Source organism: Corvus moneduloides, chromosome 2, assembly GCF_009650955.1.
Source record: "Corvus moneduloides isolate bCorMon1 chromosome 2, bCorMon1.pri, whole genome shotgun sequence".
NCBI lineage: Eukaryota > Metazoa > Chordata > Aves > Passeriformes > Corvidae > Corvus > Corvus moneduloides.
The window spans coordinates 22,980,938-23,008,576 of NC_045477.1; the positions used below are offsets into that span (position 1 = coordinate 22,980,938).

The 27,639-nt window shown below is 46.4% G+C and overlaps 1 protein-coding gene across 1 annotated transcript; it reads right to left on the reverse strand.

The window, feature by feature from the left end:
* Positions 1–716: 716 nt before the first annotated feature.
* Positions 717–27,639, reverse strand: ATP1A1 (ATPase Na+/K+ transporting subunit alpha 1). Its single transcript, XM_032098479.1, has 23 exons — positions 27,382–27,639; positions 19,924–20,028; positions 18,646–18,705; positions 17,383–17,586; positions 16,911–17,024; positions 16,251–16,385; positions 15,976–16,093; positions 15,208–15,476; positions 13,980–14,178; positions 12,470–12,579; positions 10,932–11,066; positions 10,198–10,390; positions 9,546–9,721; positions 8,869–9,005; positions 7,450–7,600; positions 6,752–6,920; positions 6,010–6,164; positions 5,534–5,657; positions 4,600–4,745; positions 4,356–4,486; positions 3,681–3,782; positions 2,487–2,578; positions 717–2,038 (listed from the first exon to the last, which is right to left on the reverse strand). Exons 1-23 carry the CDS (start codon positions 27,391–27,393, stop codon positions 2,010–2,012), a joined length of 3,066 nt encoding a protein of 1,021 aa, XP_031954370.1. The 5' UTR covers positions 27,394–27,639; the 3' UTR covers positions 717–2,009.

Genomic DNA, 27,639 nt, shown 5'->3' on the forward strand with positions numbered 1-27,639 from the left:
CAGGTAAGGTCTAACTCCTGAGCAGCAACTGTAGCCAAAAAGCGTTCCTGCATGATGCAGTTGGATCTGGCTGGAAAGGAGCCTCAGCTACAGTGCAGCACAAGGACAGCCCAGCAAGGAGCCCTGCGAGCCCACAGGGCAGGGGTTGAGCTCTGGCCTCGATGTTGTGAGCAGGCAGCTGAACCTTCAGGGGTCCCTCCTCACCACACCTTTTAGTCTTAGTGAGAAGCCCACTGCTAAGGCTGTTCAAAGCTGAAATGCCAGAGAGAAGGTAGAGTAACAGGACCTTTTTTTTTTTTTTTTGCCTGCATCAGACAAGCAACACTGATTTTGCAACTTCATTGCAGTGGGTCTCAGGCACTGACCAAAACGTTTAAGGAAGTGTAACACCCAAGTCAAGGAAGTGTCATGCCTGGGTGGACTGAGTGTCATTTCTGCATTTCTCAGTCATCATCAGATCCCGTAACATTCATCCCACTTTTTTTCTTCCTCCCTTAGTGCAACTCATGATCTCCCCTTGCCCCCTGGGATCACATCACACCCAGTTGCATCAATTCAACTGTTAGCACGGGCAGACTCCAACAACTGGAAGACTTTATTATTTTTAATCATCTCCAACTGGGGGTTGCACAGTAGAGTGTCCAAGAAAAACTGAAACAGTTGCCACCCTCAACCTGTCATTTGTTCCCTCCCTAGTGCTCTCTGAGTTTATATGGTTCAGTCAGTACATGAGGTAAGCAACCCAGCTTTAAAACACCACCTTAAAAAACCAAAAAGTTGTGAGGAAGGAGGGATGACAACATGGAGTTTTAATTGCAGGGCCTTTCAGTGCTGTACCATTTGCAGAGGTAGACACATATCTAAGAGGGGCACAGAGCAGTAGTTAAGGAACAGGGCTTGAAGCATCTCCAGCTAGCTTTAGCATAACAGCACTAGGAGCAATGAATAGTTACGACTTCATGGTGACTGCCCACATGCAAAAGGCCAGCTCTCTCACAGAGTTCTCACAGAAGTGAGCCATACAGGCATTAACAGTAAATCAAAGCATACAGAAAAAGGTTAGATGCTCAGAGGGAAGCAGCATGACTCACTTCAGCTCACAGAGACAGCCTGGACCCCAGACAACAGCAATGCCTTCTCAAAAGTGGAAGATGCAGCACCCACGATCAGCCCCTGCATTCATTCCACAAGAGGCATGGGCCAGTATCAGGATGGGGCAAGTGCCATGCACAGAGGACACTAGGAAACACTATCCCTTGCTTGGCTAAGCAAGCAGGAAGATCAGTGTCAATTTTGAGAACAAGGCTGCCTAGATCCAAGTGCTGTTCAGCAGAAGCCTGTTCTCATTCTGAACCCAGCAAACAGCCCCTTAAGGCAGGCCAGCTCTTCTCTCCACTCAATGCTACATTTGCACAAAGAAGCCAAGATGCAGAGTCAGAGCCCAGGAAGCTTCCTGAGCTTTAGGCTGTGAGATGCAAGTGCTGGCCAACAGTTTGTCACAGCAAGCACTCAGCTACAGTAAGGTGCCCCGGGGCTTTTACACATGCTGTTGTCTGTGGGTCAAGCAGCTCTGCCTCCCTGTTACAAAAACAGGAAGCCAGGGACTAACCCTTGCACTCACCAGCACACCCTAAGCTGGGTGGGGAGGCTGCCCTGAACCAGTTTTTGCCTTGAGAAAAACATCCACCTAAGACCATGTGGGGGCATCCTCTTATAATCCATCTTTATTTGTAAAAATCCACATATAAAATCTTCAGTTTCCTTTTACAAAAACATAAAGGCACATAAAACTACTCAAACTCTCATCCCCCTGGACTGATGGTCGGACATTCCCCCCACCCCAACCTCCCCCTTGCTTTTTCCTCCAGTCCATTTTTCTTCATGTTTCCTTTAGTTTCAGCTCACTCCTGCCCAGGCACAGTTCTGCTCTTGCAAAGATAAAGTATGCACACAGGGGAGATGGCGGAGAGGTGGCATGGGCTGTGCGTGGAATGTTTTACAGGTACTTTTTAGTAGTAGGTCTCTCTTTCCACCCAGCCTAAACGAAAAAGAGGGAGAAAGCAGAGTTAGTCTCAAGGTAGACCAAGTATGAGGTCATGGGAGTTCCTTCTAGGTTCTTGAAAACTTGCACTGTAGCACCTGAGGTAATAAGTGACCTGTCACAATGGGAAAATCTTGCCAAATTGATGTTCTGCAGCTTTAGGACCTCTTCCAGCTTTCTAGAACTATCCAAGCATTAATCAGTCTTTTCCATCTACTTCAGCACATCGGTACTTTTATATAATGGGGGGATAGAAGAATGCAGGGAACTCAGGAAATCCTTAGCTTGAACTAACTGCACAATTAATGTTGAGGAAGGGGAAAACACAGCAAAATACACCCCTGAATAGTGCTTGGGGGTCCCCAAGCTTTGCTGGGGCTTCTGGAGAGCTCAGCAGCATGAAGAGGTGGGGAAGGAAACACACAGAAGAGCAGCAGATTCTTACCACCAGGGTTGCGTCTGATAATGAGCTTTCTGACTTCATCATACACGAATATCAGGAGGGAATATGGGAAAGCACAGAACCACCAGGTCGGCCTGTTTGGGAGAAGAGACAGTGAGAACACAGGCTGTGGAGATGCTCTTTGCCTGGCACAGCTCTGACTTGATGGCACACTCAAGTGCAAGAAGGCTGGCATCACCCAGTTTGCCAGCGGCTGGGGTTCAGTCAAGAATTCTCCAAGCCAAGAATTACTACCAGGTTTTCTGCTGCAATAGATTAGTCCACTTTCAGATAGGAATTCCAACAAAAGGTGTGTCATAGCACCTTTGCTCATCTCTGTACCACCACTTCCCCACATACCAATCAAGCAGTATTTCCTCTAAGTACACATAACCTTTGTGCCCAGAGCCCTGCTCAATGGAACTGTATTGTTTCCCTCATGATTTACATGTGCTAACATCCAGCTGCTGCAGGCACTGGGCAGAGGCCAGCTTCCTTGTTAGGAAATGCTCACACTTCAGCAGCACCCAACTCCAGGCAACACTTGGAATGGAATGCAAGATGTACCAGAATATTTCTTTCCCATGAAGATTTCATGACACAAACTTTGAACAGTCCTCTGGCTTAAGGCTAAACCCTGCCATGAAATGTTGCAATGCTATTGAGCAACACAAGATGTTGGCACCTTCCCAACCCTTAGGAAAGTTACTGTGCATCAACTGGTCATCTGCATCTACGTAGCAGCTTTTAAAAGCCTTTACTAGTTGTTCTGTTCCCATGGAATGCAGGAAAAAGGCACAAGACGTCATCAGCAGCTCTTTTGTACCCAAGAGTCATCCAGCCTACGATTTAGAGCAATACAACTGGCTTTCTTTGGAGGTGCAGTACCCTACCCATAAAACTTCTCCATGCAAATAAGTGCAAGAGGCTGCTGCACTAGAGCACGCTGGTACTGAAGTTGTATCACTGATTTTTAGTGAGGCACTGAACGGCAGGCATCCCATAAACATTCCACACACAGTGAAGGAAACCCTGGTATGCCACAGGACAGCAAAGGATCACTAACACCCTCTAGCCTGAACTCTTAAGACTAGGTTTGATGCTCCACTAGATCACTACTACTTTTATCCATCTCCCCACCCAAGCACTATCATTCTCTGGTACAATCTGTTACACAAAAAGCATGATCATGCTTACTTCAGAGGATACATCCTTAGAGCAACATCCATCCCAGGGCAGTAGGACAGGAAGGCAGCCAGCGCAGTCTCCTCAAAGAGACCAAATATTAAGATCTTGTTCCTAGAAGAGACAGGAAAGAAATCAGGGACAAAGTACATTCAGAGATGACATCCTAAAAAACACCTAGGTGCCACATGGGAGTGAATGGAAACAGACATTCCAGTCTAGCCCAGAAGTTCATCAGGTGGGGACTACCAGGCCATCCAAGACAACAGCAGAGTTGCCATGATGGTCTTTTATGTCTCTTCAAAGAGACATGATCAGGTCAACCTGCAACTGCTTTCATCACAAACTCAGGAGGTGGCTGGGGTTCATGCCATGAGATCTCTGACAGTCCAGCACACAGCCTTGATCTCTCGATCTTATCTGTCAAGTGTCCTTTGAGGTGGGCTAGCTCCCACAGACAATGCCAACAGAAGCCCCCACTTCTTAGTCTCAGCCTGACAACTGCAAGTCTACAAGCAAGTACTACAGGGAAGAGAGCACCCAGTCTTCTTTCATCCACTACCATGGCAGTCCAGTCAAGACTTATGCCAAAACACCCAGACACTGCTGGGATGAAGGACTAAAATGGTGTGTGCTGGAGAACACACAGAGTCCAGTTCTAAGTCCTCCATGGACAGCCTGACTTACTTCATCCCCTGCTGGAAGACTGAGTTTCTTCGGGTCTTACAAATGATCAAGTCTGCCCACTGCACGACCACGATGCTGACAAAGAAGGCTGTATGGCAAGTGAACTCCACTATTTTCCTCTGTTCGTAGGTCTAGGAAGCAGACAAAGCAGAGAGCATTTGTTCAGACATGCTGCCTTTGCTCTCTGGTGCTCACAGCAAGTTCAGCAGGTGTTAATATTTTGGCTGGCAGCCTCTGAGCTTACCCATTGCTGCCCATAGCTGTCTTCCACATCGTTAATCCATCTGTCATCCCACTGAACTCTGATCCCTAGCAAGCCAGAAGGCCAGAAGCCATTCTCCGCCATGATTACAAAATAGGTGAAGAAGCCTCCAAGGGCCTGGATCATACCTAAACAGGTAAGAAAGGGTGACAAAACTGATGAGGATGCTGTGCAGAGCAATTACAACAGAGAACAACAGCTTGCAGGAAACCCCAACCACCTTAAAAATTACTCCTTGTGAGGCTCAGTGTTCCAAGAAGCACCCAAGTAGAAATAGTTCACACTGACATCAAACTCAGCTGCAACCCTTTTGCTGAGCAGCTTCTGCCCCTGACCTTGTACAGAGTTACTTCTGTTCTGCCCTGTACTCTGATGGCACCACACTCAAGGACACAAGATAAAACTCCCTTTGCATTCTCATTAAGCCTTGCCCACCCCCAACCCTTGCAAAATACAGTCAAGAAGGTTCCCAAGGTCTGCTGCAATTAAGCATGAGCTTCCATCCTGTGAACTGGGCACGTCTCTGTAGCTGCCTTTAATCAAGGCTCCTAATGCTGTGTGTTTAGGGATATGCTGGAGAGAATCCTTTACTTCTAATTAAACTAACAATGGGATCTATGTTCTTGCTGAACAAGTCTGAACCAGAGGAGAGCTGGTTGTCAGCCAGTTCCTTTACAGCACTATGCAATTAAACAAAATTACTGTGAAAGCGATTCAATGGATCAAGCTGCACAAGCCACTGCAATAAGCCATGGGGGAAGAATCAAGGCAAGTTCTTTACAGCCTGAGGTTCTGGTTTACACACCCCAAACCTCAGCCCTACCAAAATAAGCAGAGCAGCCACTGACTCAAGATTGTGTACAAGCCTGGCTACCACCAAGTTCAAACAGATGCCAGAGAAAACGGAGCAGCTTACCAATCTGCCCATAGGCCATGCTGATCAGCCGTTCATTCACCAGCTTGTCTGTTTTGGGATTTCTGGGCTGCCTCTTCATGATGTCACTCTCTGCTTGCTCATATGCCAGGGAGATAGCAGGGACCTTTGAGGATGGCACGACTGCTGTTAGAACAGTTTCAATTCTCCACTGTATAGATCCTTCCCTGTCCCATGTATTCAGTGCAAGAAACAGCACTCTCCAAAAGCTCTAGCTGTAATATTCCAAAACGGCCTTACCCCCTTCCCATCCCCAGTTTGTCCCTGCACAGAGCTGAAAAATCCTCAGACTCAAGAGCCATGAGATGGATGTGAATAAAAGGAGTATCAGATGATCGCTTATTTTAAATCAGAACTATAGAAAACTGTATTTAAGCATTTTCCATCCATCTGTCCTTTCTTTAGGGTACCTAAGAACACCCACATCTTTTCTTTAGACAAAAAAACCCCATATTCACCATGTCAGTGCCCAGGTCAATGCAGAGGATGGTGACTGTTCCCAGGGGAAGGGGTATGTTTGCAATGATGAAGATCAGGAACGGCGTGATTTCAGGAATGTTACTGGTCAAGGTGTAGGCAATAGACTTCTTCAGGTTATCAAAGATCAGACGCCCTGGGGCAGGGAAGAGAGAACAGGGTAACTCTCACTTAGCAGCAGAAGGCAGCCAAGCAGCTCACAGGCAGCCTCAGTGCTAACACCAAACAGCAAAATGCTAGTGCAGCAAAAGGAAGGGTGAGTGAGACTGTGCTCCATGCACAGGAACACCTACAGAGAGTAACACTTTCGGTCACAGCAATCAGGGCTCACTGCATACAGCAGTAGGACACTAAGCCTTGGTTTCTGGACATCAAGAGCCCCTGGAGGGACCCTCTGTCATGCTCCTGTTTGAGAGCTACTTCTCCATCGGGGGGGAAAATGTCTCATACTCAGCTGGCAAAGATGACTGTAAGGTCACGTGTTAGGCAAAAGCACAAAGTAGCTTTTGTTACTCAGCTGCTTCTTACTGTCACCCACCCCAAAGGATCATGCTGAACCCATGGAAAGGAATAAAACTCCGAAGAGAGAAGGAAAGTGCTGCTCTCCTCGAAAACTCTCATCTCAGAGGCAAGCTCAAAGAAGAGCCTTTCAGATGCCTCTCTGTCAGAGGGGATGCCGAAGCATGTTACTTTACCGCCACTGCACCCAAGTCATAAACTCACCTTCTTCAACCCCAGTGACAATGGAGGCAAAGTTGTCATCCAGCAGAATCATGTCAGCTGCCTGCTTGGAGACATCTGAACCAGCAATACCCATAGCAACACCAATGTCAGCCTTCTTCAGGGCTGGGGAATCATTCACGCCATCACCTGTGACTGCTACAATGGCACCCTAGTACAAAGAGGAACAGCAAGACTGAAATCATCATGTAAAATGTTTTGGGCAGAAAAGCTTTCTCCTATCTTTCAGATGAAGCACAAGAAACTATTTCACTTCGCTGTAAAGAGAACTCAGTTCCTCCTTGCCCTCCTCTCACCCTTTCCCTGTTCTGATGAGGCTCATCAAGAGAACCATGCTGCTCTCTCCAAAAGAAACACTGGACAACACATGAAAATGTTGAATCCTCCTCTCCCAGGCACATCCAGAGCATTTAGGAATTAAGTATACTAATGAACATTCTAGGATCAGAAGAAAGCCTCTGTACAAACTGAAGATGTTTTCCTGCCAGACCCTTATATTTATGTATTGTAGAGCAGCCTGACAGCTGAAGGCTGCTGACAGACAGATTTAATCTGGCCCTTTTACAGGGGGGCACTGAGGAGGCTTAGCCCTACCACTGCAACAGCAGAACTGGTTGGTAGTTTACATATATATATATTAGATTTCTCTAATATGACATCCTGATTCTCCCTCTCTTTACCTGTCGCTGACAGCCTTCCACAATGATAAGCTTCTGCTGAGGAGATGTCCTGGCAAACACAATTTCTGTATGGTGAAGCAGGATGTCATCCAATTGCTCGCTAGTCATGTCCTTCAAATCTGAGCCATGAACCACACAAGCTTTGGCATCCCTGCAAACAAGAGACAGTGTTTTACTTCACAAGAAGTTTTTCATTAGCTGTGCTTGCCCCATAAAACTATGGCTCTTCAGTGCTCTTGGGAAAAGACCAACTTCTGCTATGACTAAATACTAATCCAAGCAGCCTCAGCAGAAAGGTTTCATGCTCAAAATTTAAGCGGTAGATGGGGAACACCAAGAAAAGGACAACAAGACAGAACCAAGCAACAGACAAAAAACCTCATGAGCAGATTAATTCTTTCCACAGCTTTCTAAAGTGCATCAAGGCAAAGCCTAGTTGTTTCCACAAATCTTGGCCTCTCTGCAAAAAAGGAACCCCATGCTCAGGTAGTTAACATCCAGCGTTTCAAGAAATGCTGCTGTCTTCTGCAGGCAGTGCTTTTTGCAATAGACTGATGACACATGGTTCTTCACAGACAGTATTCACACCATGCCAGTTCCAACTAATTTACACCCTTTGGCCACAAAAGCATGCAGTGTTATATTTAGACTGGTTTGGTACCCTACATGCTGCAGCAAAATACCATCTCTCCAGCCCAGCATACCATCCCTTATAGGTCTAGGAGACAATCCATGCAGCTCTTGACATCACCCAGAAATTCCTTCCCCATCCTTAGAGCCAGCTGCTGACCTGCTCAGTCATACAGCCAGCCAACCCCAGCCTGCATTGCTGGGTTTTGAAGTTACCATCAAAATTTAAAAAAAAAAAAAAAATCCCAACCAAAAAAAAACCCCAAGCAATTCCATTTCACAGGGTGTCTCTATTCACAGTTCATAAGCTGCATGGCTGTCCTCCAGCCCAAACACAGGCTGGGTCAAGCTAAGCAATGCAGACAGCCCAGCCATTCTGCAAACAGGCTGCTTATGCCAAGGCACATTTTCTGAGGATGCCTCAATCCCAGCTAGGCTATGAAGGCCAGCATTAACCCTTAAGAGGGAAGAGCTCCATTTTTACATTTATCCTGCGTGTAGCTATGCACTAGTGTGTCAACTCCTCTACCCAGCATAAGTCCTGCTCCCTTTGCTCTCCCTACAATCTTACCCTTAACTGCTTCCCACACACGAGACATGCACATTTAAGACAATCTTGTGCATTCTTCACATAACTCATGATACACATTGAAGAGCCACAATACACTGAGCTAAGCAAATGCCAAGCTTTTCAAGTCCGGGGGAAGATGCTGAGGGATTATCCAAGGCAAGGAGAGAGGCAAATGCTTAATTCTTTGAACAGCTCCGGCTTTCCCCCGCAGTCATTACCTAGGGTTGACCTGGCTGACAGGAATGTTGAGCCGAGCAGCAATATCTTCTACTGTTTCATTGCCCTCGGAGATGATGCCCACACCCTTGGCAATGGCCTTGGCTGTGATCGGATGGTCTCCAGTAACCATGATAACCTGAAATGCAAACAGACTACCATGAAAGCCTTGCCTGTACTGCAGAGCAGCACTGCCCAGAAGGCAGGGTCCCTTACACTCAGAAGGCCACATGTCTTTTGTTCTACTCGTGAGCCCTGGCACAGAGCAAGTCTGAGGTACAGGCAGTAACCCAATACCAGTATGCAAGGGATTGAGGTGGATGGAAGACAAAAAATTGTTCATCTTGAGCCAATGGAGCCAGTTCCATTTCCAGCCTGTGCTTCCCTCTGATCTTAGTACTGAGGCACATGCAGAACACGCCCTGAGCCAAATCGCATGCTATGGGACACCATGGTCTCAACGCCTGCCAGTGCCCTAGCAGTTTGGAGTTTCACTCATTTTTCAGTTCATTAACATACAACCATTTGTATTTAACTTAGAAATTAAGCCTGAAGCAGTAGTAGTTAAATCTTGAACAATTACTTCAGCCACTCACATTACAGCAATACAGGAACTCAGGGAAGCCCTTTATTTCCACAGGTATGAAGTGAGGCAATTTTCAACCCAGGAATAAACTACCTTGATCCCAGCACTTCTGCATTTCCCAACAGCATCTGGCACAGCAGCACGAGGTGGATCAATCATAGACATCAGTCCTACAAAGCAGAGTTTGTCTACAGGGAAGTTCAGGTCATCTGTATCAAACTGGAAGCCATCTGGGAACTGATCATCAGGCAGAGCCAAGTGGCAGAATCCTGTAACACAATCAAACCCACACTTACTCTCTTCCTACATATCAGGAGGCAGAGAGAGTGAACACTTATTGCTTCTGCAAACAGCTACACAAGAATAACAGGGCAGCTTAGTCAGAGGCTTAAGCAGGGCTGTTGAGACAGGAGTCACGCTCCTATTCTGATAGCCACCAGCTGTTGCTAGGTGCCCAGACACAGCCTGGTTCTTGTGCAGTGGAACAAACCTAATACCATGTGGTCCCATGGAAGGTCCCAAATGCCTCGCTGCATTTTAATCCACGCGACTCTGCTGCTGGGCAAGACAATAGCAGGCTGCCTTTGAGATTAAAGGCAGGACTGTTCCTACATGACTTGCTGAAGTGACCTTAACACTATGGTTACACTGCAGGAACAGAGTGACCCTTCACTTAATCTGCGAGGACTGCACATGAACATGAAGGACAAATCTTTTCCAATGTAATAAGGCTGTTTTTCCTTACCTAACACTCTCTCCCCGAGGCCTCCCAATTCAAGGTAGGCATTCTGAAAAGCATCTTTCATTTCCTCATCCAGTGGTTGCTCTTTGCCATGAATAAGAATGGTGCTGCAGCGATCCAAGATCCTCTCTGGAGCTCCCTTCATCACCAGCAAGTAACGGGATTCTGATGGATTTGCATTTTTGTGGATAGACAGCTAAGGGTGGAAGAAATGAATTTGTTCTATGAACATGTACTGTGAAGGACACAAATAATCAACACCAATGTTTTGCAACTACGGCAGCTCAGGGCCATTTGTGATATTCTGCTCCAGTTTTCATTTACCCACACTTTAAAGAGGTTTACAGACTAAGAAATCTGTGCATTCTTTAACATTACCATATAACTGCAGGTGTTGTAATGACGTTTTTTGTATCCAAGTGCCACCTCTTAAGGCCACTTCCCAGTAGTTCATTCCTATTCCCAGATTTGAGTTACTCCACGCTCTGTGCACTACTGCTACACAGCTTGAGAGCATGTCTGATCCTTTGTTAGCAGCTGACACCTTGCTGTTAGTGCAGCTCCAGAGGCTCTTACACAGTGTAACTATGGTCTGTTAACTTAGATTTATAGAGCAGTCTTCAAACAAGTAAGGCTAGACAAGATTTGGGTGCCAGAACAAGCTTTGAGGCACACTGTGTGTAAATTTACACCAGTGCTTCACACAGCAGCTCTCCTTCAAGAGGACACATGCTTACCTGGTACTTGTTGGTGGAGTTAAATGGTATTTCCACCACTTTGGGATACCTTTCTCTCATCTCCTTCACAGAACCACAGCACAATTCAATGCATTTCAGAAGTGCAGACTCAGAGGCATCTCCTGCCACTGCTCGCTGAGGAAAAGACACAACTATCAAAACATACACCCACAGAAGACTGGATATTTAAAATAAATTATAGAAGTGAATTCATCACAGCCCAGTCCCATCTTCCACATAACTTCATATGAAAGCAAAGAATAAATAATTCTATTATCTAGTACTGACAAATACTCCATTTCAGAATGACAGGCCTCCCATCTTGAGAGAGCAGCAGTCCTTTCGTGACAAAGTCAAGAAGCCCTTTTGAAGGGTTAGGGAAAGTCACATAACCAGGTACAGTCAGACCTAGTGAGGCTGGAGGGTCAGCTTTGAGAAGAACTGCTGTAAGCTGCTTGCCATGAAGAACAGCTAATGTGAGACGAAGACTGACGACACGCACACAGAAACACTTCCATGTGCTCTCCCACTCCAATGTAAGATCAATTTATCAAGCCTCTGGGAGAGATTTGATCTGCCCTTCCTTCCCCATAAAGTTAGCACTGGTAGAGATGGGAGACGGGGATTCTCAGCCCAGGAGATCTGTGTGTGCTCAATGTCCTGGTGGAGTTTCCTTTGCTGCAATTGAAACCAAGTATTTCCTGCCCTCTGGTCTCTTTGTCCATGAGAATTTTTTTTTTTTTTTTCATTTCTATTCTATTTTTTGGTATCTAAAGACTTCTCAAAACTCCCCTCTCCCATGTCTTCCTTGACCAGGAAGAACTCCAGCTCTTTAACTTCAGGTCAGGTTTTGTAGACCTAAGATACAGTCAGAGGAGTGCTGGGGAAAAATAGCTTGTTCCATCATCTCTACTACCACTGCATCAGAACACCCTTGGGAGTAAGTTTACTAAGCAACATGACTAATACTTGACAGATTATAAGCACTGTACAGTTCATTTCAGCCATGGCTGGGTCACAGTTCAGAAGCAGGAATGTGAACTGGTGCTATGCCAGCATTTGCACCAGCACTGAACCAGTGAAAGCTTCAGGAGACTCACCAGTGAGAGCAGACTGTCTCTAGCCAGTCTCCCACAGCCCCTGCCCCCCCCAGCTCTGGTGTCTACCTCTCCCAGCACCAGGTGTTTGTAGCTTTGAAGTGTACAAATGCCTGAGATAGCAATTCCTGGAACAGCCAGATACTGGGAAATGCCTAGGAAAGCTTTCTGGTCTTTCCTAGCCCTGTCTGAACTATCTGGCCTCCCAAATTGAGTGTAGATGCCAGGATGGCAGGGATTCTGCTGTGGGAAAAACATCTTCCCAACCCCCTCTCCCCTGCCCACAGCACACCTCCTCTAAGAGTGCTAGACTGCAGAAAAGATTAAGAGTGGCAGATAACTCTACTTTGCAGGTTTCCTGTGACCCACAGGATGCAATCTCACTACCATTATGGGAGGATGGTGGTAAGGAACAAGACCAACAATTTTTTGGGAACTCACCTTAAGAATTGGTACATTTTCCTGGCCAGCCTGAAACACAGCACGGTTACAGAGACCTGCAATTCTGGACAAAGCAGTCCAAGTGGCTGAGCTCTTGTCAAAGGAAGCACCTGAAAGCAGAGGAAGGATGTCAGAAAATCACCCATCAAGAAAGTCACATAAGCTCAAAATCCCACAGGCTTAAGAGCAAGAAGCCTTTATCTCAGAAACAGGAAACACTCAGAGCATCACTACATCTCTTTTATCCCTCCTCCCTTCCCAGATACTCGATGAGCAGCTGATTATTTAAGACCAGAAGGTGGAACAGAAGCAGTGCAAGAGAACATCTCTGCTTTCAAGATTCCAGTAACAGCTGTATCCAGCAGCAGCAGAGGACACACTGACAAAACCAAGGAATTCTGGACAGATAACATTCATTCAGAGGGCTTGAGTAAGAGATGCTGGGCTCCACCTCCAGGTTGTCTCACTTCATCCATCAACCCAGGAACTGGATGAAACAGCCCCCAAAGGAACAATGCTTAAATAAAGATACTCTCTTGTGCCGGCTCTTAAGTTGGCTTTAAGGGAGATCAATTGAAGAGAGAGTTAACTGATAACCTAACATACTTTCCATGAAGTGAAATCTTATAGGTTTATTTCCCCTGCAGCCAAGCCAACCATTGCCAGGCCAAGGGCTTCCAAAAAAAATCTATTTATAGCTCATTACTTTGCACTAGTGTTAAGTAAAGTGGCTTTTTTAAACAGTGCATACAAGCACAATGTTTTGGAGTGGCTCAGGTGCAGCAGCACCAGTGTAAAAATGTTTATGCTAATAATGTGTTGTAAGCACAGCATTTCACGAGGTAGATGACAGCTAGGAAACCCCTGAGTTTGGTTGTATTGAACAGTTTTGGAGAGATAATAATCTCTCCCAACTGCACGGCACACTGGGATTTCAGGTTCTCACCAACTAGGAGAAACTTCCTGCTAAAGTCTTACATTCATAGCTGGCACTATGCAAACACAACCTGGATGTCCCAGGAAAACCCCTGTCCAAAGTCAACCATCTAGTTCCACATGGGAACTTTCCATCTATGTCCAGCCTCAAGTAATTATTATCAGGGCCAAGACTTCTGCTGTCCCTACTTTCAACAGATTTAAGATCGAGCAATTTCATCAAGATACATTTTAGCAAAGATAATCAGGCACTTTGCAAATATTTCTATATACAGGACAAACATATAGGGCTGAACATTCAAGAGGCTCAAATTCCAATGGAGTAATTCTGTGCAAAAGGCAGGCTATACAGAGTTAAAGGATTAAACAGAACCAGGGTACAGTGCAAAGCTTTCTATGTGTCACTTCTGTTTTTTGTGCTCATTCTAGGTTGTATGTTAGAAGTCCCAGCACTGTGAACTTCACTTGGACTGGAGAGCTACTAACACAGATTCTTGGAAGTACCAGTGTCCAAGAAGCCTCAGAAAAAGCCATTTTTTAATGAAATGCCTCAAGCACAGAGAAGTGATCTTACCACTCTGGTTCTCTGTAGTATCGGCCTCGTGAATCTGATTGTCAAACCACATGTGGGCCACTGTCATGCGATTCTGTGTCAGAGTGCCTGTTTTGTCAGAACAGATGGTGGATGTGGAACCCAGGGTCTCCACGGCCTCCAGGTTCTTCACCAAGCAGTTCTTACGAGCCATACGCTTGGCTGTTAGTGTCAGACATACCTGGGGACAAGAAAGGTGACAGGTTAGATGCACTTGTGCAGTAATAACACTGCTGCCCAACTCCATATGCACATGGAATGATAACCAGCTTTCCATGCCCTGCAGTGACTCCCTAACTCCTTGCTCATCCTCCCAGTGCAAAACAAACACCACCACTTTGGCCCAGGTGCTAGGTTTAAATGACATTTTCATTACAAAACCTCCAGAAAAGGACTGTCAAGGCTTCAGCCTCCTGCTTCTCAGAGCATTAGGAAGTAAATAACATGCCCCAGACTAACATTTCAGTCAAAGCTGCCACCTCCTAATCATAGGAGTTCTCAAAATAGGTGAAGGCAGGCCACATAAGAGATGGCCCAAATTAGCTCTGGTGATAGGGCTTGCAACTTGCTGCTGTAGAAAGTGAGCAGCTCCAGCTCACTTTCTTGATAGAGGCTCTTATCTGGTTCCAGTTCCCAACCGTTCACTCCCTGGCTTGGTTGCCACTCTGCTTCCTAAGGGCTACATGGAAGCATTTTGTCCTGTCCACCACCACTCTCCATACACCTAAAGCACACCTACATACTCTCACCACATCTTCAGGAAACCAAACTTATAAAAACCCCTGACAGATCCCAGATCAAAAGCTGGGGCTAGAGTGAAGCTTGCTGGATGCTCTGCCAGCCCTTAAGGGTTGGAAGGGCTGGTGCACATGTGCATGTAGAAACCCTGATGGTTGTAGCAGGAAAGCCTCTTCTTGCCACAGAAAATGCCAAGACTGGAACTCCTAGTCTTGCTCACTCCAGCTGTATGATGCCAAGCCTCTGTGCAGGTCTAACTTAGGGACTCATCTTTATTAGATAAATAGCTGCAGAAATTGACATTGATTCAGGCAAGTAGTTAAAATACATTGAATTTATAAAGCCCAGCCCTACACACTCATCTTCCACTACTTTAGTGTTCACCTGTGTGAATGCACACTGAGCACAAAGCACTCCACTTCCTTAAGGACCACATATGTACAAATTCAATCTTTTTTCCAGCTTCACTCACCGTAACCGTTGCAAGCAGCCCTTCAGGGACATTGGCAACAATGATCCCGATGAGGAAGATAACAGCCTCCAGCCATGTGTACTCAAGGATGAGGGAAAGGATGAAGAAGGAAACACCCAGGAATACAGCCACTCCAGTGATGAGGTGGATAAAGTGCTCAATCTCCACAGCAATTGGAGTTTTCCCCCCTTCCAGTCCAGAAGCCAAGCTGGCAATACGGCCCATCACAGTGCGATCCCCAGTGCTAATTACAATGCCACGGGCAGTGCCTGGAAGAGAGATGGGTTTTAGAAAACAAAAGGAGCCACAGCTTAATATCCTGTTAATATCCTTAATATCCTGAAGAGATGTTCTGGGTGGACTTCAGCACAAAGGCTGTCTATCCCCATACTCGGAGCTGCAACAGAAGTCCTACCAGAGATATCTGATGTTCCTGCTTTCTGCAGCAGCTGTAGTATTCCATACAGCTCTTCTTCATGGTTCACATTACGTTATCTGCACTTTAACATTTTTTACTTGTAACAAAGCAGGCAGGCTAGAAGACACACCACATAGCTGCTCCTCTAGAAGAAGCAAGAACAAAAAACCCAGTAGTGCTGTGGAGTCTTTGCCCATTCTACAGAACTGCTGTTGGAATGGGCAAAGACTTTGATGGGAACTTCCACCCTGTTCCTGCATGGTAGAAGTAGGCCATGGTGTATTCACACTGCTTATCCATACAGCTCAACATCATTGTTCAGACGGCAAGGAAGTAGGAGACACACACACCTTCCACACAGTTGGTGGAAAAGAAGGCAATGTTCCTGGTCTCCAGTGGGTTCTCATGGGAGAAGTCTGGAGACCTGGTCTGAGGCTCTGATTCACCAGTAAGTGAGGAGTTATCCACCTACATGAAAGAGAGTACTTTGTCATACACGAGCAGACAGATGCTTAGTAGGTACTTCCCCCACCCTTCTCCTCCACTCCAGCCCCCATTCACAGCATAGAAGACAAATTCATCCTCCTTCAGAATGAAGTTTCCAGACAGCCTGTCATTACTGTACCTTGCAACCATGTGCTGATATGATCCGAAGGTCAGCTGGAATTCTGTCTCCTCCTTTCACCTCCACTAGATCTCCAACTACAACACCTTCAGCATTTATGCTCATCTTCTCACCATTTCTGACTACAAGTGCTTGCTGAAAGACAGTGAAGAAACAATCTATGTCAAAAGCAACTCTTAAGAAAGGACTCAAAAGATTTGAGAATCTTAAAATAGTTATACTATGATTCTACAAGGTTTCTACTTGTACTAAGATGTTTATAGCTGATAAACATGTTATATAAGAAAAGTAAGTATTTTTCGTTTTCTTGACATTAAAGCTCCTTGTTCCCAAGGTGACTGTATGATAGTTAGGTATGATCCAGACCATCCACGAAGGAATGCAAACTTTAGTGCTTATCACACCAGTTTCTGAACTCTCCAGACTATTGAGAGAGTGTCCTATGATTGTTAATAAGCTGGTGGAACCCACAGGTTTCCAGGAACTACCTTGGCCTATTAGCATAGTTACTTGGAGCAGTCTCACAGATCCCTCAAAATTAAGAGCCAGTAACCCACATTAACAGCCAGGCCCTTGCAACTGGAGATGATGTTTGAAACCATTAATACCTTTGAACAAGCTATGGCTTGCCAGACCTCAAGGAAGTTATTTATTCCATACCTGAGGCACCAAGTTCTTGAAGGACTCCATGATCTTGGAGCTTTTTGCTTCTTGGTAATAAGAGAAACAGCCAGTAATGATAACCACAGCTGCCAACACAATACCCAGGTACAGCTACAAAGAGCAGAGAAAGTGAGTCAGAGGACAATCTGCCTGAAAGGCTTCCAATTTTTGCCTAGCAAAAAATTGCCTGGCATTTAAGTGCCCCATTACAAGCATGAAGGCACTTGCAGTCTCTGTACATTTTGTACACAAAGGCTGTCCACAAGCTAGTGCTGTTAACACAACACTAAGGAAGTTGGCTGTTCATTTCATTATGTGGAAGCACTCCAAAACATGTTAAGCTCACACACTGAATTTCCCGTGCTTATGGGAAAAGCTTCTGGACTGAATGCTTAAAGGAAGTTAATCTGCTTTGAGCCCAACAGGCTGCTTGGCCTGCCTTTGAGGTAAAGCAGACATTTTTACTCACGTTATCATTGTTGGGCTCCTCTCCCATCAAACTCTGTATGCCGTAAGCCAGAAAACACAGAATAGCACCAATCCACAGCAGGAGCGAGAATCCTCCAAAGAGCTGCCGACAGAACTTTACCCATTCAGGAGTGGTGGGTGGGGGCGTGAGGGCATTTGGGCCATCGCGAGCCAGGATCTCAGCTGCACGTGCAGGAGTCAAACCCTACAAGAGAGGTTCCTTTTTTAGGCATTGAGGCAAGACCAGTTGCAGGGTAGGTCTGAATTTGATCAAGTTCTACCACAGCAACAAGGAGCTGCCAACAGGTAATGGAGATGTCCACAGCTGCCAAGGTTCCACAACACAAGTGCAGGATGTGAGAGCTGAATGCCAGAACAGGAGCTACAGGATGCTGAATGCTACTTGAGGAGCCTGCAGGCCATGGGCTTATGAACACTGAAGAAGGGCAGGACAAGACAGCTACTGCCACACACTTTGAGCTCTGAGGAACAGCACAGTGCCATCCACCCTTATCAAATTATGGAACAAGTGAAAGCTGGAGGCCATAAAGGTGATGACATGTTGGAACAACCTTACATCCAGGAAGTTCAGCTTTCAGAAGCCGAGGTCTTGAGACACAAAAAGGCAAATCTCTGTGCTGTTATAGAGTAAAGGGCAGACTTGATTCTACATGCAATCATGCAAGAAATGCATTAAGCAAAGCAAACAGAAGCAAAAGTGTAAAACCACTGCAGTACTTCTGCACTGGACTCAGAGGTAGCCTAGGACATCAGCACACCTCTTACTGCAGAAAGGCAAAATTGTAACTGCTACTAGCCATCATTAAGTCTCTGGGCATGTGCTAGCTCACTAGACTACATTTGCAACATAACAAACATTTGTCTTCATTACATGTTCCTCGGGAGAAAAAATAAAACCAAGAATCAACCTTGAACAATTCAGAGGCAGATAACAGTGACTTTGTTAGAAGCAAAGTCACTAAAGTATTGCAATCAAGTTGTACAGTGGGAGGATAAGGAGAAGTGTTTGTGAATTCAGTGGTTCTCCCAAAGCCTGGGAAACTTAACTGGAGGAGGGGAGATAAAACACAAAAAGAAAAAAACAACAACAACAAAATAAAAAAACCCCAACCAAAAAAAAACCCCAAAAAAACAAAACACCCCCAAACCAGACCACCCAGATCTCCCTTTGTGAAATGCTCTGAGCAGAGACTGTTTCTTTTCAGATCAGGGCAAGCAGGGAGGGAATACAATGCCTACCTACCCGACTCAAGTCTGTTCCATATTTACGATGAAGTTCATCAAGACTCAGCTTGTGGTCATCCTGAAAGACAAGAAATAGTTGGAAGATAAAAGAATCTGAGAAAAGAGCTCAGCAATTCCACTCCCCACCCCAGGTTTCCTATCTGCAACAGTTGGTGAGGTAGCAGGATTCCAGTTCATCCTCTATGTGGAGAGGTCTCAAACTCATTCTGGAATTCAGCAGTCTCATCTTTTGCATTCTTGTGACTATTTGAGTACATGACAGCTTTTTTGAAAAACTCTGACTTTATCTCAGCGCAGTCTTTACACCCCCAGAAGATTATGTGAAACCACCATGGGTGATTTTTTTTGGGAGGTTGAGAGAGGATGGAAAGAAAAGGAATTGGGAAGGAAGGTAGGAATGTACAGAAGATTAAACCTGTAATTTCACACATTTTAAAGCAGTGCTGCTAGATTAAGCACTACTTTGGGGGAAGTGTTTCTTCCCCCAGAGGCTTCTTTTCATAGCCAGGCTATTTTTCAGCTGGTTCAAGTTGGTTCAGAGCAGTGCCTCACTTGAGAGGTTGTACTGGAGGAGCAGGTGCTTTAAGTACACATCACTACCGAACGCATAATCTAATCTTTAAGAAATCTTTAGAATCCACTCTTCCTAACAGAGGAGTCAAAAACGTGAAAGCCCAGTCTCAAACCCACAGAACAGAAACAAAATCTGCATCACCTTCAAGGACAGCAGATCTAAGCCAGATGATGTTCACAGACAGATATATAGCATCATCCAGCTTTCACAGATGGGGATGGGAGACACTCCCCACAGCCTCAAATATGATTAGAAGGAATAATACTGAGGTCAGTCTGAGCAGAGGCCAGCAGTAAATGGAGCTGTACAGCCTCAACTCCTCAGCTGGAATGAAAACAGCAGTTCCACTCACATGGCAGCACAATAAAGGCTGTAATGCTGCTATGCAGAGAGTGCTTGCCTGGCTGAGGAAATCCATCTATACTGTGCTAGGGGTAATGCAGGCAAGCACAGACTTAGGCTCTTTGTCAAGTGCCTTGTGAGAAGTGATGCTGCCAGGCTCCACTGCATGCTCATCTTAATGCTGAAACACTTACAGCATGTCTGGCTTGGGGACAGAGGGGAGGAGAAGGGAGATCATTGCCTTCGGTCACATCATGCTGTCAGCACACCAGCTCGTTTCTCTTTTAGTCAAATTAGGCACAGGGCCTTGGGCACAGCAAACATTCTTAAAGCTGCTCTTTCTGTGCCCTACACTCTTACCATCGTAACTTCCTTTTTAAGCTCATCCATGTCCCTCTCCTTCTTCCCCTTCTTCTTTCCGCCATGCTCTGATGTAGCAGTGGGCTCATACTTGTCTCTTCCAGCCTGCAAGGGACGACACAGCAGAATTAGAAAAATCTTACAGTCAAATTCCACAGCAGTAGACATGAACTATACACACAAGACTGCCAGGCAGACAAAATTATTACAGTTTTTAAAGTTGTCTACCTAAACTTTAGTAAAGCCTTTGACAGTGTTTCCTACAGCATCCTCTTGGAGAAACAGGCTGCTTGTGGCTTGGACAGATGCGCTGTGTGCTGGGTAAAAAACACAGCTGGAGGGCTGGACCAAGAAAGTGGTGGTAAATAGTTACATGCAGCTGGCATCTGGCCACCAGTGGGGTTCTCTAGGCCTAAGTATTGGGGCCAGTCCTGTTTAATATCTTTATCAATGATCTGGACAAGAAGATTGAGTGCACCCTCAGTCAGTTTGCAGATAATACTAAGGCAGGCAGGAATGTTGATCTGCTGGAGGGCAAGAAGGCTTGGCAGAGGGATCTGGACAGGCTGGATTGATGGGCTGAGACCAACAATACAAGGTTCAATAAGGCAAAGTGCTGGGTCGTGCCTTTGGGTCACAACAACCCCAGGCAGGGGGCAGAGGGGCTGGAAAGCTGCCCAGCAGAAAAGGACCTGGGGGTGCTGGTCAACAGTGGCTGCACATGAGCCAGAGTGTATCCAGGTGGCCAAGAAGGCCAATGGCACCTGACCTGTGTCAGAAATAACGTGCTCAGCAGGACCACAGCAGTGACTGTCCCCCTGTATTCAGCACTGGTGAGGCCACATCTCAAGTCCCATGACAAGTTCTGGGCCTCTCACTACAAAAAGGACATTGAGGTGCTGAGGCAGCTGAGGGTGTTTAGCCTGGAGAAAAGGATGCTCAGGGGAGACCTTTTGGTTCTCTGCAACTCCCTGGAAGGAGGCTGTAGCCAGGTGGAGGTTGGTTTATTCTCCCAAGAAGCAACAGGCCAAGAGGAAATTGCCTCCGCTTGTGCCAGTGGAGGTTTAGATTGGCTATTAGGAAAATTTTCTTCATGGAAAGGGCTGCCAAGCCCTGGAACAGGATGCCCAGGAAACTGATTGAGTCATCATCCCCAGCAATATTTAAAAGATGTGTAGATGTGGCACTTGGAGAGATGGTTTAGTGGTGGACTTGGCAGTGCTGGGTTAACAGTTGGACTCAATTATTCTAATGGTCTTTTCTAACCTACATGATTCTATGAAAGTTATGCCACCTCAATACATAATAAAAATGAGCTAGTGAAGGGAGAAGTCTGCTCAGTATCATCCCCAATACACAGATTAGAGCCAGACATTGTGCAAGTCTGGCTAGGAGGAAAGCAAGCCACACACTATTCAGGCAGTCTTGACGTGTGAGCCCCAGCTCAAGCTGAAAAAGTGATGAAGAGCAGAAGAAACCAATTCCTGAGAGCAAACGTATGTTCCCTTCAAGGCATTAACTCCTCCTCCCCCCTCCCAGTCTTCCACATCCTCTGGTGAGGAGGAGCAGCCTATCAACTAAAGATAAATAAGAGGTGGTACCTCTGGCTGGTCAATTCTGGGGGCTAAGTTCCAACACTTTCATTCTCAGTTTGGCACACTAGCTGGCTGGTTTACACAACAGAAATCTGCTTTCAATTTATGGCAGTTTGAGCAGCAAGAATGGTATACAAAGCAGCAGTACACTTTTGCAGATTCAATCTGTGCTTAGTCCTGCTTACACTTCACAGAGCAGATGATTTGCTTAAAGCCTCTTTATTCAGTAGGATTTTTATTCACTTTTATTATGGTTAATTCTACATGAAATCGTGCAAAGACTTAGATCTTGTCATAATGGGGCAAACAAGCATCTAAGGACAAACAAATCATGACACAGTGCACATGGACATCACTTAAAAGACAACCTTCTGTTCCCTTCTGTGTAGGGCCTATTACATCCCTGCAGCCTGCCAAGTTTTATGTGCTGAGATTTCCACCTAGTAAGATCCCTGAGAAGAACTTTAAGATAAAACAGCACTTCATGGCACCAGTCAAATCTTTAACAAGATTAAGAAAAGGTTTCAAGGGCATTGCCTTGCTTGATCTTTGCACGAACACCTCAAACCACGAACTGGATTCCTGAGTGATCTGGACACAGCAACTATTGCTTGGATCCAAGACCTGTCCTGATGAGCAGCTACCACAGGAAATTTTTATTATCTATTTCAAGAGAAGTAGAAACCAAAACCAGAAGTGAAACTGCATGAAAAAGAAGAAAGATCATGACTTTTCTGAAACAACCTGTCAGCCACATCTAGACAAGGGTTTTTACTGTTCTGAGAAAGCTGTGTGCAACACTCTGCAGCCATAGTCACACACTTCACATGCACAGAAGTCTCCCCTTGCCCTGTTCAGCAAATGCAAGCTTCACATGCTGCTACGAAGCTGTGCAATGGAAACAGTTTTTAACAAGTGGAGCAGAGCCCAGCTATTTGCCTCCACTGATGCAGGAAAAGGCTAGAGAACTACAGACTGTCAGCATTCCTGACATTCTCTTCCCTGCACCTAAACTCCCATTTCCCTTCTTAAAAAAGTGAAAGCCACAGTACTTAAACAAGCACAGTCCATGCATTCCAGCATCACAGGAACCTGCCACAGGGCAATTCATAAAGAGCCACCATGAAGCATCTCTCTCCTTCAGTCTCCGAAGAAAACAACTTTGACTTCTCCTAGAGCTATGGCAGACAAGTCCAAACACAGCCCTGCACAAAACACATGCTTCTTCATTACTGCTTGAGATGAAAAATGATTTCCAATGAAGGTCAAGGTGCCTTGCTTGACTAGCACTCCATCTCATTCAGCTGCACCCCTTCTCCCCAAGAAAAGCTTGGCAAGCTCTTGCAGGTGATCTTAAAAACCTCCTGGATCTTTGAAACTTGTGAGAAGTAGAGTTACTCAGCTTATTGGGGGTAGTGAATAATCCAGCAATATAGGAGTGCTTAAGCTTTTACAGCTGCAGTTGAAACAATTTACAAGTGGGCAAACATGAAAAGGCTCACTGCCCTTGTTCAAGCATGATTTGCTTTAAAAAAAAAAAAAGCAAACAAAACCCAAAAAACCCAGCAATCAGCTGCAGTCAGAACAAAGAGTTGATAGAGTTACTTGCTTCTTTAAGCATCCACGTATTTGGGTCTTAATGGAGTCCATCTTAAAGAGGAGCTCAGCAATTCCTCAGCTAAAAAAAAAAAAAAAAAAAAAAAAGCACAATACTTCCCCTTCTGTTGCTTTATTACTACATCCCACCCTTACTGAAAAGGTAAGTCAGGAGAATCAGTTTCAGCTCTTGTTACAGGATCATTTCACGCAGAGTCTGAACGTCCTGCTCCATCATTCAAATCTGAACTTGACACACACATCAGAGTCTAAGTCCTGCCCCTGTTCTGTGCCTCCAGGGCCATTGCCTCCCTTCCTGCAAGATGAGCCCAATCTGTTCAACAAAGGCTCATGCTGACTGGGCTGCCAGGGGAAGAGGTTTTCATCCCACTTCGGCGCTGTAGGATTTCCCTGCACTCCCCTCCTTTTCCTGCTGTACAAAGAGAAGAAGGCCTATGGTACTCCAGATGCACATCTTATCAGGATTTAATCACATGGCCTGAACACAAAGGAAGGTCTGTCTCATCAGAAATGTCACCCCTGTTCCTCGACTTAGCCCAAGAACTGACTCATCAAAACTGCCTCAAAAAAAACCAACGCAGCTTCTTTTTTTTTTTCCATGCAAGATTTATTTTTTTTCCACTGACTTAAGCACAACATTTCTACACACGAGTGTAAGAAGTTTTAGACATCCCCCAGAAAATCCTATTGTCTTTCAGATACAGCTGATGATTTTCCGCTCTGGACTAATTGAGCCATTCATGGCTGATGTTCTCAACACAAGCCATGATTGACCAGGAAACAGGAGGGGTACAAATCAGTAGACAAGCTCAGAAGTACCCTGTTCTATGATCACCTAATCCAACAAGAAATGTCAAGTAAGAGCCAAAATAAATTATGCAGTCTCTGGAGGCCTGGTCTGTTTTACTGCTTATGTCATTACAATCAATTGTGCAGAGAAAACAGAAAAGTTACTGTCCTGCTGCCTTATGAGACAGTAAATATATTAACCATATGAGTCATAAAACTACACTCCACCTATTGGACTGGAAACTCTGTTCCATGACCCTATGTAATCCTAGCAAAAGATGGAATTGCTTCTTTGGATCCTTCTTACTCCATCCCAAGAGCTGTGTTCAATCCCCTATCTTGAACCAAAAATTTAAGCTGCATCAACTGATCAGACTCGCAGCATCTAGGATAGTACAAGGCAGTTTTTACTCAACAGCTAGTAATTGCTAATTGTGCACAGACTGCTGCTCCCCAAATTATGGAAGGACAAGCTCTTCTCCCATGGGAAGAGATGTAAACCTAATCAGGTTTTTAATCATCAGGATAAAACCAGGACCACCCACACACCTTAAGCCCTCTCTGGGTATTAGGACAAACATCTCTACTGCTCGTGGAGCTGTGTGAAGACCCAAGAGCAGAGCGGGCTTTCCAAATGTCATCACTGCACAGCTGAGCAGCCCATGCTGGGTTTTTCTGGTGCTGTGCCAACTACAAAGAGTCACTTTCCTCACTTCTTTGCCCACAAGAGTCACCATAACTCCAGACATCTCTAGTAGTTGACAAACGCATCAAGATGAGTGGACTGGACCCAGTTCTCCCCTGGATGAGCTGGTGAAGGGCTACCCCTTGGAAAGGCCTGGTTGAAGCATGAGCTGCAGTTTTCAGCAGGTCAGGATCGGTGTGGGTTGTACAGCCCACCTCACTTGCCAGAGAACCCCGTTCCTGTTACCCCGCTTTTGCAGAAATGTGCATTGACTAGGCCCAGGGTTTTCTTTGGCTAAAGGACTATCCCCTAGCCATAGTAATAAAAAAGTGAATGTCATAAAATAGTTGTAGTAATAAAGGAGTAAAAAGGATGGGGGAGGGGGAAAGTAATATATTAAGATTTTTTTAATTGCACCAGATAAGGATTGCTTTGATTTGCATGATTTCCCCTCAGCTGGTTCCATTATGCAGTAAACCTTCCTAATTTCTGACAGGGAAAAAAACCCTTAGCTGGGGTTCAGGGAAATCCAAGCAAACCAAGAGGTGTTTCTGCTCCACACACGGGTGCTTGATCACAGCATCCAGCTTCAAAAAGTCTTCACTACTGTTTCCAACAGCCTTCATATACACTTTCCTTTAGTTAGAAGATAGGATCTGAATTAAGGACTTCTCCTCCTCATGGGCTCTAAGGCGGAGCTGACCTTCAGATGTGACCCAAAGCACACATCACCGACTCTGTGCTTTGCCTGTGGAGCAAGGGAGATGGAGTGAAACTTGCCGTCTACAAACAGCTTCCACTCAGCTCTGAACAGGAATGAAATCCAGAGTGCTTTCCTCCACTACACAACCCCCCTTGGATAATCTGCTTTTTGGGCTGCATAGCCAGGCAGCTGACGGCCCTCCCTTTGCCGTTACCATTTAAAGTAAAACAGACACTCTGCTCAGCTTCTCCTCACAGCCACAGAGAGAAGAAACTTGTTTTCTCACACTTAGGCTCTTTCTTTCTCTTCCATCCCATGCTCCCATGGGAAAGAAGTTTCCTTTTTGGGCACCCTAACTCAGGGCAGGCACATGCAGTTGCATCCAGACTCTCTCCCTCACATTCCCGTTTTTCAGGGGGTCCCTAATTATAGGCATGCATTCCCACTGCTAAACTAGCAAATCTTGTTACTTGCTACCAGAAAGCCTGAGGCAGCCGTATTATCCCTGCTGAATTATCCCTTGTGGCGGCGCTTCAGTTTCAGGCTAATTGCTTTCTTATCCATGCAACCTACGAAATCTGAAATGGAGCAAGACAGCCTTCTACGCTAGAAAGAGTTTGTACCTCCTATTAGTCCCACCAAGGCAGGCTAAGCCACCGAAGCGTTTTGCACTGCAGTCCTACACACACACACCACTCAGTCTGCTCGGATGTCTTCAACAAGATTCAGAATACTGCCCACACCTGCCAAGTATCCCCTCAGTGTTTTGTCTCCTGGATGAGCTTTTACTGTCCACATGCTTGTTGCCTACTGAACTTAAATGCAACAGGCTGGGCTGCCAAGCATCAGAAGAACTGCATTAGGGAAAGAAAGAAACCCCACACACAGAAAAACGCTGAAAGCCCACCCCACACACTCCTCAACCCCCTTTTCCAAGTAACTGTCCATTCAGCCATGTTCTTGCAGCTCTCCTACTACTCATGCAGTTATGTCAACATTGCTGCTGCTGTACTGAACTGATGAGGACAATACAAAGTCAAGTCAATGTTTGAACAGTGCTTGGGAAGCATAGAACACCTGTTGGCAGGAAACATGCTACCACTGCTGTAGTCTCATGGCCCTGCACGGTCACCCTCTCCTCAGGAAGCAGTGAAATTTGGGAATTTTAAAGGAATGTGTCTAACCCAAAAGTAAACACAAATCTACACACCTCCGACTACACAAGATACACAGGGAAGTATTCGAACGGAAAAAAACAAACACCCAAGCAACAAAACCCAGAAACCAGTCTCTAGTTTTTTGACATAAAATGAAATCAGAGCAAGCCAAGAGTAGTTTCTGCTCCACACACGGGTGCTCGAGCACAACATCCAACAGCCTTCACACAAACTTTTCTTTAGTTAAAAGATACGATCTGAATTAAGGACTTCTCCTCCCTCTAGCCCTATAACGGGTTATAAGGTAGAAACAACGCTGACACAGGGCAGAAACCACTACATAGCCACAGAGAATTTATCCCCCCAATGAACAGGAAACCCTCAGGGGCATCCGCCTCCCTCCTGCCACCATCTCATATCACAGGCAAATTAGCCCTAATAACGCTGACGGCTCCCCTTCTCCCGGCCCCCCCATGCCGGGCCCTCGTGTCTCAAGGAAAGTCTAAAGTACTCTCAGGAGCCCGGGGAGCAGCCGCGCTCCCTCCCCAGCTCCGCAAGGCCACCAGATAACAGCAGCCCCGGGGGCTGCAGGCAGGCGGGAGGCCCCCAGCCGGGGGGACACGGCCTCAAGGAGGAGCCGGGGGCTTTGGGACGCCGGCTCCTTGCCCCAGGCTCCGCCACGCCCTCGGCCCGGCTCTTCCTTCCCGCGGGCGGCAGCGGCCGCCCTCGCACGTTGCTGGGGCCGGCGGCACCGGCACCGCTCAACAACGGCCGCGGCCGCCCTCGCACCGGACCCGACGTGGCCGCCCCAGCCCGGCACAGACAAAGCGCAGCCTCGGCCAAGGCAAAGGGGCACCGGCCACGGTCCGGCTCCTTGAATTTCCCACTTCCCGTCCCGGCCCCGCCGCTCACCCCCTTGCCCATGGTGCCGGGCGACTGCGTGCGGGTCAAGTGGCGGGGGGCGAGAAGCGGGGCTCAGCGGCGCCACGTGTCCCGGCCGGCGCAAGTGCGGAACAATAGCAGCACCCCGGCCGGCGCTCGCCTTCCTCTTCTTTCTCCTCCTCCTCCGGGGCTTCTCGCCTTCGCCTCGCCCCCCTCTGCCCCCGCCCGGGTCGTTCCTCTCCGATGCCGCAACCGCGCGCAGCTCCGGCAGCCGCCGCGTTCCCGCCG

Bases quoted from the DNA above. Each gene is read 5' to 3' on its own strand.
- ATP1A1 (XM_032098479.1), bottom strand. The intron at 15,477-15,975 runs GTGTGTGTGTCT...TCTCTCTTCCAG, and splicing joins TTCCACCAACTGTGTGGAAG to GCACTGCCCGTGGCATTGTA. The intron at 4,746-5,533 runs GTAAGCTGCTCC...TTACCTGTTTAG, and splicing joins CATGGCCTATGGGCAGATTG to GTATGATCCAGGCCCTTGGA.